This window comes from Saccostrea echinata, unplaced genomic scaffold (assembly GCF_033153115.1).
Source record: "Saccostrea echinata isolate AGI-Se365-2 ecotype Australia unplaced genomic scaffold, CSIRO_AGI_Sech_v1 ptg000042l, whole genome shotgun sequence".
Lineage (NCBI taxonomy): Eukaryota > Metazoa > Mollusca > Bivalvia > Ostreida > Ostreidae > Saccostrea > Saccostrea echinata.
This window is the reverse complement of record NW_026889791.1, coordinates 5,307,747-5,319,807: the sequence shown is the minus strand read 5'-3', so window position 1 is coordinate 5,319,807 and position 12,061 is coordinate 5,307,747. Positions and strand designations below refer to the sequence as shown.

At 34.2% G+C, this 12,061-nt stretch overlaps 1 protein-coding gene across 1 annotated transcript in view; it reads right to left on the bottom strand.

The window, feature by feature from the left end:
- LOC133200986 (NHL repeat-containing protein 2-like) overlaps positions 1 to 12,061 on the bottom strand; it is a 292,659-nt gene that overhangs the window by 81,620 nt on the left and 198,978 nt on the right. The window contains exon 8 of the mRNA XM_061336792.1: positions 2,353 to 2,532. Within this exon, the coding sequence (XP_061192776.1) occupies positions 2,353 to 2,532 (180 nt within the window). The remainder of the gene's footprint in view (positions 1 to 2,352; positions 2,533 to 12,061) is intronic.

Genomic DNA, 12,061 nt, shown 5'->3' with positions numbered 1-12,061 from the left:
TCGATTTCGGTCGAGCAGGCTACGTTTTTTGGTTCAAAACATCTTCAGACACGTGTTTATTTCATTTAATAATTATATAATGCCAGTTTTAGGAATAAAACAACATTTCAAAATAAATATTTTTACTTACGTTTTGATATTTATTGAATAAACATTAAAATCTAATACATAAACATTCACGTTTTTTCTCTCCAATGATCGAGTGCCATTTTGAAAATAGACGTTCGAGGTCGATCCCGATATCATTTCGTGTTATAAGGGCCAAATGGATATTCAGCTATAAAACCTGCCTTTTTAACTTTTAATTAACAAGTAACTAAATCCTAGATGTTTATTTAAGTGAATTGTGTCACCAACGGGGTAAGTAAACACACGCTAGCTAGCACCCATACCAGGTGATAATTGAAGTGATTGAAGTAGGTGACAAACAGGCAATTAGACGCGGTAGTTCAGTAATGAAAAAAAAAAATAATTAGGTTAAATAAATTTTTAGTCATAAATATAATTTAATTTATTACCAAATGCATAACAAAAATCATGATACAGTTTTAATTCTTAGTAATTTGCAAAACATACAAAGCTATATATATAGGCTATCATGTAAAACAAAAAAAATATTATTAGAAAAAATCTTTGCAGCTTTTTAATACCGTATAAAACATTTAATATTTTCAGATGTTCACAATTTTTCCCAATAATCAAATTACTCATGTGCAGATCAAGCAAATTTTATTACTGAACAGGACATGCAATTGTACCTATAATATAAAAGCATTTAGAGTTGAGCAGTACCTATAAAATACATTCCACATACACATGTAATATTTTCAGCATTGTGTATATTTGAACACTGCTCAAAATAAGCAACCTGTATTAAGAGACCACCTGTCATATGTGACCTTTTCTCCTTTCTCCGTTGGAAGGTCTCTTAATACAGGTTTGACTGTAATGAATTTTTGCATTTATTATTGTTTGGTGCATTATCCGTGATAAGCAACAATTCGCAATTTACAGTTAAATAAAATGTTATTTATTTTTTCTTTCATAATCTAAATTTGTATGCTTTCTCCTCCTTGACTTTCCCATTACTGTTGATGATATAATACTGCTATCTCTCAGAAACAACACAAAAGATGTTACTAATTTTGAGTTCTATACAATGATTATCTTTAATTTAGCTGAATTCCTTGTTCAGCCAGTCACATTTCACCACAAACATTGTCAAAGCAAGGGTGTGACGTCCAAATTACAGAAACACACTAGATAATTGTCATTGTTACTGAGGGTTTTCCTTGCATTATTTGACCTTTTGTTTCCCAAAACCAGTGGCAATAATCGGGGGTGGTAATATAACGGGTGTATTAACACAGGGGAAAATCCATTCTTGGAGAATTCCTGACAATAAGCAGGGGTAGCAATATGACAGAGGGCAATATACCGAGGTAGCAATGTATAATCAATAGAGCCCCACCCTAACACCAGAACCCCTGCCACAGGGGCCATAAAATTCACAATCTTGGAAAAGGTGTCCTTGCTTATCATAGCCATGCAATTAGTTTGTTTAAATAACCAGGAGTAGAGAAGAAGACTTCCAAAGAATTAATGCATTTTCACTATATAGTCAAAAGAGCCCCAGGACTGACATCAGAGCCCCTGACCAAGAGGCCATGAAATTCACAATTTTTGAAGAGGCAACCTTGCTCATCATTAGTATGTATTTAGTTAGTTTGTTTAATATCCAGGAGCCCCACCCTAGCACCAGAAGCCCTGACCCTGGGGGCATGAATTTCAAAATTTTGGTAAAGGGCTCAACGCAATTATTACAGTGATTATCATGCCAACAGTTTGACTACTTGATGTCCAGGAGAAATAGAATTTTTAAAGATTGCATTAATTTTTGTGGTTTTAGCCCCAAACCCCGAGGGAGGTGGGGAGGGGGGGGGGCGGAGGTCAGGCGGGGGCATGGACCATAAAATTCACTATTTCTTGTTCCCCTTCACCCATAGATGCTACACATATATGCCAAAATTGGTTTAGCGGTTCCAGAGGAGAAGTTGAAAATGTTCAAATGTTGTGAAGCATGACGGACAATGCACAACGACAGACAAAAACAAATCGCAATAAGTCACCTGAGTGACATGGGTGAGAAAGAAGCACTTGTGGCAACACCAATAAATTGAATTACGACCCCTGGTTTAGTCTTGTGTGGCAAGGTTTCATGAAATAAGACTAAAAATGTAGGAGGGATAGCCTTTGGAAAGAATTTTTCATGAATTTCTATAACTACCATGACAACAACATTCATCAAAATCAAACACTGATTATTAGAAGTACCTATATAAGATAGCCTACCTGACTGAAAACCCTGTCCTTTATATTTAGTATTCTAATGATGTGGTTGTTTGTGTCAGCAATGTAGGCCACTCCCTTGGTCATCTCCACAGACAGACCACCTGGTTCATTCAGTTTCACCTCCTTTTCTTTAACCCATATGGTAGTACACATCTTCTTACTGATATCAACAAGCTTTAACTATATAAAAAAAGAAAACTATTTAGCATAACACCTGATAGAATTAGATTTTAGAATCTCATCCCCATACATGTGATAATTTGTAGACTCATATACCGTAAAAGAGCCTTAAAAATACTGGAATTTAGGTGAAAATACTGCACATTGCTCATCAAAAAATTGAACAAAAACTGGACAAAATATTGACCAAAACATCAGTATGAAAGGATCATTTTATTACATTTTCAAATCAACAGATGTATACCACAGCATGCAAATTACTTATTGCAAGCAATTTTTGCAACTTTTAGTTTCAAACATTGTATTCACAACAATACCTTGGTCAATGTTGAATTTTTGAATTTTGTACAAAGACTGTCCATAGTACAGTGTACCATGCAACAGTCTTCGTCTCCACTCAATCTGCATTTTTCTCATGATACTAAAGGCTTCCTCTGACTCTGTGTTAGGATTGACAATATTTATAGCTAAGCTAATAAGTTATGGATTAAATTTCATGTTGTTGTCAGAGTTGCTCTGAAATTTATCATTTTCTCTTTGATACGTCTTTCTACTTACAAAATTCTAACAAGTTTTAATTTGAAATCCCCTTATAAAAACAATTCAACCAAAGAGAAGTATAACTACAATGGAATTATTGCAGGGAATGTTTAACACCTTCAATCGCAGTGTTTTGACAGCATAAGCGAGACACAGAAAGTCATACATTAAAAAAGATTTCCAGTGTTGTGAGAAAAATGGCAGTTTCTGGAAATTAATCAAAAATAACGCACATATTTTCATCTACCACGATTCTTGTATCCCACCATGATCCGGCTAGAGTAAAGTTTGGTGGATGCAAAGAATGAGTTGGCCTTCCGTCCAATTTTCATCATCACTGCATGTAAGCATGATTGATGAAGCTAAGCCATTCATTATGAAGAACGCAATATGGTGAAAAATGATGAAGTTTTTAGTAAATTTTAATAGTTGAAAAGTATGCAGATGCACGTGAAATTGAGCAATTTGTGACTATTTAAAATTCTGATTTTGACTGGCAATAATGTCAACTAGATGCTGTATGAGACAGTAATACCCGCACTAAGGTGTTTGCCTCTAAATGCACACTCCTTCATATTGGGCTTACCAAGGAAAGAGTCAAAATAATTCTATAATTTACACAGTACATGTACATGTATTCATCAATTCGAGCATAAAATGCTCAGGTGACCATGTGACCTATGAGCCTCTTATAAGTATTTCCTTTACTTAATTCATTACCAGTCTGAAATAACAGAATTTAATTAATGATGTAAATTAGGTTTTGATAAAAGGGGGATATAAATTTTTGGCCCACAATTGGAACTTTTTAAATTTATTTTCTCAACAACAAATAATATTATTTTAGTAATAGCGTTTTTGATGAATTTATCAAAATGTGCAAACTTTTTATTTAGTATTTGATTAGGCAAAAACCTCCTTGAAAAGCCATACCCAATCAATTTTGTCAGCCCCCCCCCTTTCAAATACACACACACACACAAAAATTGCCTGTTTTTGGAAATAGGCCTAGATGGCAAAGTTACGTTAAAATATCATTTGTTTGATAATTTAAAATTTGTTCTTGAACTGTACATGTATGTGAACATCTTTTTGAAAATTTCTACATCACATTGGGCTTGCGTCACCCTACTAGTACTAGTTTTACCATTATCATTGCACATGGTCAGTGTTTTCAATAAGATTTTCAATAGAAGGAAATATATTTGGAACAGCAGGAAACCAATCTCGGCGAGGGGTCTGGGGGAAAACGAAAATTGGCATTTTTGACTCATTTTTCTTACCTCTCAGGCCAATAAATTTTTCATATTTCTGTCACTATCAATTACCAAATTTTACCTAATAAAGCCATTTAGAAAACAATTTGTACCCTTTCACTGATTTGTTATATGGACTTTTGACAGACTGATTTTTTCCCCTGAAAAATAGGTGTCTGTAAAAACATTAAGACAACTTAAGTATGAAATTCTAGCACAGACAATTGTTTGTGCTAAAATTTCATACTGAAAATGCTACATAAATAGTCCCTTTCACATTAACTGATCAAAATTAAGGAAATAATTTATTTAAAAATTTACGAACTTTTTAACACGTAGTGACGTAGAATACCCCCAAAAATTGAAATATTCTGCAATCTTAGACTAAAATATCATAAACCTTTCAATTTATTTACTATTTTGTACAGATTGTCAGAACGAAATAATTAAGAAAATGGATACAAATACAAACTACTAGAACATAAAAACCTTCTTAAATGTGAAATGTTACACTGTTCCTGTATTTCAAGAGAGCTAACACAAATAAACGAGAATACAAATTTACATTTTCAATTTGAGGAAATTCTGTAAGAATTAATTCCTATGTCCCACGTTTGAGTCACGATTAAAAAATTAAGACTTTTATTTGTAAGGTCTTAAAATTATATCGGTCTAGATATAAATAGTTTCTGTTGTGACAGTGACTGTTAAAAAAAACATTTACTAATTTTTCTGTTCGACATTTTAGGTCATAGATACCTGACGCTTTGCATAAATGAAGCCCCAAATTCTGAACAATCTTGATCATATCGTGTATAGCTAAAGTTAAATCGCGATTGCGATCGTTGAGTTGTGAATTTTATAAGAGGTTGGAATTATTCATTAAAAATTTATTCTTTTAACTTTACTCTCGCAAGTTATAGCCTTGTTCAGTAGTAGTAGTACGTATTGGATCTAACCAAACTTCCATGGAAAAGAGCGCACTCAAGGGAAGTTACTCTATATCATGTAGATAGTCACGATAAAATCTACGGATTTCGCGTACCAACCCTGGCAAAATCCCAATTACGGAAATCTCACAGACGGCAAAATTTCTCGTACAGGCGGTTAATTTTGCTGGTTGCTGGCTCTTATTGAAAACACTGCATGGTGCAGCGTGGTGTAAACATCATGACATGTATATCAGTAGAAATAAATTCATTTTGTGTTTTAATTGGTTGACAGGACCTATGACAGTCGGTAAGTACAAGTTTAAGTATTGATTGGGGTATAACTAGTGGGTATTGTTTTTTTAACAAAAAAACACATGTCTCCCCTTCTTTACCAACATTAACGAGTGCAAATATATGATCAGGGTCTAAAATAATAATGCAGTGCATCTCAACTCAAATTCTGTGTACAAAATTTGAAGTCTTCATGTCAAACGGATCTCAAGTAATGGTCTGGTCGTGTTTTTCTTAATTTGACCTTGAAGAAAGTGGTCAAGGTCAAATATTTTGATGCAGTGCATTTAGTCTCAATGTTGTCTTTCCTAGTTCCAAGTTTGAAATCCTAATGTCAAAAAGTTCTCAAGTTATGACCTAGACTATATTTTCCTGTAAACAATTGACCTTGACTTTATTAATAGGTCAAGGTGAAAAAATGTTGCCATTCACCCTTCCTCTATACCACCTCTCCAAGTTCCAAGTCTTAATGTCAGGGTTCTCAAGTTATGGTCTAGTCATGTTTTTTTTCTATTTGACCTTGAAGAAAGGGGTCAAGGTCAAAATTTTGAAGTGTTGCATCTTGTAACAATGTCTTCTTTCTATGTTACAAGTTTGAAGTCTTAATATCAAAGGTACTCAAGCTAAGGCCTGGACTCTGTTCTGATGTAAAAGATTGACCTTGACACTATAATAATTGGATCAAGGTCAAAAATTTTGGTGGCATGCATCTTTCCTTCATACCACTTCTGCATGTTCCATGTCTGAAGTCTTTATAACAAAGGATTCTTAAGTAATGGTCTAATCAAGTTTTTTCCCTATTTGACCTTGAGGAAGAAAAGAGGTCAAGGTCAAAAATTTTGGTGTGTTGCATCTTGTATCAATGTCTTCTTTCTATGTTACAAGTTTGAAGTCCTAATATCAAAGGGTACTCAAGCTATGGCTTGGACTCTATTTTGATGTAAAAGATTGACCTTGACCTTATAATAATTGAATCAAGGTCAAAAATTTTGGTGGCATGCATCCCTCCTTTATACCACCTCTGCATGTTCCAAGTTTGAAGTCTTATTGTCAAAAGGTTTTCAAGTTATGGTCAGATCGTGTTTTTTCCCTATTTGACCTTGAAGGCAGAAAGGGGTCAAGGTCAAAATTCTAATGCAGTGCATTTTATCTCAAGGTCTTCTTCCTATGTTACAAGTTTGAAGTCCTAATATCAAAGGGATCTCAAGTTATGGGCTAAACTCTATTTTGATGTAAAAGATTGACCTTGACCTTATAAATAGGTCAAGGTCAAAAATATTGGTGGCGTGCACTCCTTCTCAATGTCATCTATCTATGTTCCAAGTTTGAAGTCTTAATGTCAAAGGGTATTAAAGTTACGGCCTGGACAAAATTTGGATGAAGAAGAAGAAGAAGAAGAAGAATAAGAAAATCGACAAAAACAATATGTCTCCCCTGGAAGGGGAGACATAATAACCGAAATGCAAATGGTTAGGTAAAAGTTTAAAAAGGATCAAAGATCATCGGATGCCACAATAGACGAATTTCACATTCTGAGTAGTTTTCTCCCGTTGTCGACATTACATTCAGTTACAGGCACAGATCCACTGCTAGGAAATTTTTCCAGGAAAAAAAAAAACAAAACTAACAAACAAAATAAACACAATGATGGTGGGGTCCATGTTTTTAAAGGGGGAGGGTGTCCAAAGTCATTTTTTATTTGCTTCTGTAAATCAGTATATAGTTCTATTTAAATAACTCTGCAAATTCCGGGGGTGGGGGGTGGAGGGGGGGTGGGTGGGTTCCAAACTCCCTAGCCGCTCCCTGTCCCTGAAATGACAAATGATCATGTGACTCCAAAATAGTAGAAAACTTTTCCATTTGACTATACATAATTTTGTTTCTTGTGTTATTATGTTAGGTACATCTAATCGTTTAAGGTTATGAACCCTTGGAGGTCATCCCCACTCTCTTAATGAACTGGAAATGTTCACAATATGACTACATCAAATTAAATAAAAGTGCATCAATGATAAGATTGCTTGACATTTCATTCATGAATTTGGGTCAACCCATGTAGAATTAAGAATGAAAATCATTCAAAGAGATGGACCATTAAACTATTTGTATATATTCACATTTTTTTTATGTCAAAACAAAGTATTAGTTTCATGAAGAAACAGGGGAAGGGGGAGGGGAAGGAGTTATCTCGGGTATTTAACAACAAACAAACATTAATGACTTAAAAAACACAATATACATGTACATGTTTATTAGTCAACGGATATACTTCTGGTCATATCTCTAGTTCTCCCTTTAATCAGAAATGAATGTATTTATTTTAAGAATGATTAAGAGTTGAAAAAGTTGTGCATTTTAAAATTGACTAAGCTCTGTGGTTGAATTAGCTATACCAGTTTAGCTTATTTTAATACTCAAAGCACCTTGATTAACTATTTTTAATCATACTGTTTTCTGAAATGTGAAATTTTTTCCAACATGGATACAAGTCACACCTTTTCAGCTTCTGAAAACAATGCATGAAAAAAAATGCTTTTCAAATACTGTAACTCTTTCCAAGTACTTGTGATCATAAGTTTTTAGCTCACTTGAGTTTTTCTGGTTTTCTTATCACATTTTGTCTGTCATCCATCTGTCCACCTGTAAACTTTTCACATTTTTGTCTTCTTCACTAGAACCGCTAGGCCAATTTCAACCAACCCTGCCACAAAGCATCTTCGGGTAAAGGGGATTCAAGTTTGTTCAACTGAAGGGTCACACCCTCTTTCAAGGGGGGATAATCAAGAATTAGTGAAAATTTGGTGGTATCATTTAAAAAAGTCAAGAACCACTGACCCAAAAAGTTGAAACTTTCTTTACATAGACTTAGTGTAGATTCAAATTTGTTCAAATTGACCCACTGGGGTAGGGTGGGGCCACATATAGGGATCCAATGATTTACATAGAAAAATGCAGGGGATTTTTTCCATCATAAATCTTCTTCTCAAGAACAGCAAGGGCATTATTGTCATCCGTTTTTGTGAAAGGGACCTAGGGGACATTAAATCTCAATTGTCTGTCAGTCTGTCCGTTTGTCAGTCTGTCCGTCTGTCACAATGAATTTAACCTTGGTCATAACTATTGAATAATAAGAGATAGGGCTTTCATATTTCACATGTACATTACCTACAAGAACTTTCTAAACATACTATGATTTTTGAACCCATGATCTTGACCTTGAAGTTTGACCTACTTTTCAAAAAATTTAACATTATTTTAAATTGATCATTTTGAAAGAGAAAAGATAGGGCATTCATATTATGCATGTATATTACCTGTGACAAGACCTTTCTAAATATATCATGACTTTCGACTCTGTGACATTTACCTTGAAGTTTAACCTACTTTTCAAAAATGTTATATTTCCTTATAACTTTTGATTGAGAAGAGATAGGACTTTCATATTTGACATGTACATTACATTTAACAATATCTTTCCGAGCATGCTATTATTTTTTACCCCTTGGCCTTGATGTTTTACCTAATTTTCAAAAATAACTTTGGTGATTACTTTTGAATGACATATGATAGGGCGTGCATATTTGAAACAATATGTCATAAATAATGGCATCCCATCCACTAGGACCAGGAAAGGGGACCACAATTCTTTGAATTTGCTCGTTAGTCATTTTGATATGGAAACATCCTCTTATAGTGTAGATTCAAGTTTTTTATGCCCTGCCATGAATATGGCCGAGGCATATAGTGTTTGTCATGTCCGACTTCAATCAAACGTCATATGCTGATACATGCTAATGTAAGCTTTTCAACTGCATCAACCTTTTTGACCTTGACCTTTCCTTTGACCTTGACCTCACTTTTCTTAAATTAGTGTCTAGATCAGTTTTGAAATAAACAATTCAAGATATATTTATCAAACTTCATATGCTGATATATACTGCTGAGAGCTATCAATTGCATCAACTTTTTTTACCTTGACTTTTCCTATGACCTTGACCTCACTTTTTTAAATCAGTGTTTATCTACATTTTAAATGATCCATTTATGATATTTTTATCAAACTTCATATGCTAATAGTAAATACATACTGATGTAAGCTTTTCAACTGCATCAACAGTTTGTCCTCAACCTTTCCTTTGACCTTGACCTCTTTTTTCTCAAATAAGTGTTAAGCTCAGTTTTAAATAAATCATTCAAAATATTTTTATCAAACCTAATATGCTGATATGTATTAGTGAGGGCTATTCAACTGCATCAAAAACTTTTCACCTTGCACTTTCCTGTGACCTTGACCTCCCTTCTTTTTAATTTGTATTTTGCTTAGTTTTAAAGAAACAATCTAAGATATTTTTATGTAAGCATGCACTTATACTATAACTATTATATACTTATAATTTGGTGAGAATTTATCATCTATATCCATTTTTTTTTTTTAGATTTTAGTTTCAATTTTAAAGAAACTGTTCAAGATATTCTCATCAAACTTCATACACTCATACAAATTTTCATGCTGCATTAGTAATATACATTTGGTGGGGCATTTATGTCCTATGGACATATTTCTAGTTTTCAAATCATGACCTCCAAGGATAGGGTCAGGCCACAATAAGGGATCAAAATTTTATATAGGAATAAAAGAAAAAAATCTTCAAAATTCTTCTTTTCAAGGACAACAAAAGCATGATTAGTATGGAAACATTCCCAAGAAGTGTAGATTCAAGTTTGTACAAATCTTGACCCCATGGGTTAGGGAGGGGCCATTTTTTTCCTGCCCCTGATTGCCATCCACATGGAAATGCAAATTTTAAAACCATTTTACACATCCACAGGACAAAATCAATCATCTTCCAAATGATCATGATTTAAGGCTAGTGCATAAAATATAAGGGAAGTTTTGGGAACCAGGGTGTTTAAACATGTTAAATATTTTTTTTCAAAAATTTGACCCTTTTTGACCCCCAGGGGTGAAATAAAAATTCCGAAACCTTACTGCACATCTACAGGACACCACCATCCATCTCCCAAAAGATGATTAGGCTACTGTGTAAAATGTAAGAGGAGTTCTGGAAACCAGGGGCTTTTTGCATAAAAAACATCATTTTTCGACCCCTGTTTGACCCCCAGGGTGAAAATGAAAATTCTGAAACCTTACTGCACATCTAAAGGACACCACCAACCATCTCCCAAAAGATGGTTAGGCTACTGTGTAAAATGTAAGAGAAGTTCTGGGAACCAGGGGCTTTTTGCATAAAAAACGTCATTTTTCGACCCCTGTTTGACCCCCAGGGTGAAAATGAAAATTCTGAAACCTAACTGTACATCTAAAGGACACCACCAACCATCTCCCAAAAGATGGTTAGGCTACTGTGTAAAATGAAAGAGGAGTTCTGGGAACCAGGGGATTTGTGCATAAAAAAGGTTATTTTTCGACCCCTGTTTGACCCCCAGGGTGAAAATGAAAATTCCTAAACCTTACTGCACATCTACATGACACCACTAACCATCTCCCAAAAGATGATTAGGATACTGTGTAAAATGTAAGAGGAGTTCAGGGAAGCAGGAGCTTTTTGTATAAAAAACATCATTTTTTGACCCCCAGGGTGAAAATGAAAATTCAGAAACCTTACTGCACATCTACAGGACACCACCAACCATCTCCCAAAAGATGATTAGGCTACTGTGTAAAATGTAGGAGGAGTTCTGGGAACCAGGGTCTTTTTGTATAAAAAACATCATTTTTCAACCCCCATTTGACCCCCAGGGTGAAAATGAAAATTCCAAAACCTTATTGCACAACTACAGGACACCACCAACCACCTCCCAAAAGATGATTAGGCTACTGTGTAAAATGTAAGAGGAGTTTGAGAAAGAAGAGTGTGACAGACGGACGGACGGACAGACATGAGTAACAATATACCCGATCTTTCTTTAGAAAGTGCGGGTATAATTATATATTTCGCATTTTTAAAAGAGTCTTTATTAACCCTACTTATATCAAAGAAAAATATTGAAAAACAAAAAAGCTGAAAATTCGACATTTTAAATTTGTTTCTGGTAGCGACCAGAAGTATTGACGACGCAAAAATAGGGGATTCCACATATATAAAAGTCATGTTCTATACTCTCCAACAAGTCTCCAGTTCATGTCTTTAGCCTTTCTTTAGATCCCGCAATGACAAAGTTTCATTTTGAAATCAGAAAAATGTCCATAACTTGTTTTATTATATATATATATATATATATATATATATATATACATATACATATATATATATATATATATATAATAAAACAAGAGGCCCATGGGCCACATCGCTCACCTTAGTAAAGTGGCTAGGAAGAAGCAGAAATCAGTTCAGTATATTGAAAAGTTTTAAGTGGGGGGACAAACTTAAATTAACACTACATCAGGATGCTTCTATATCATTATTACTAATCATGGCTTTGCTGTTCTTAAACAGAAGATTTTAAAGATTTTTATGCCCCTGTATTGAAGATTCAGGGATATAT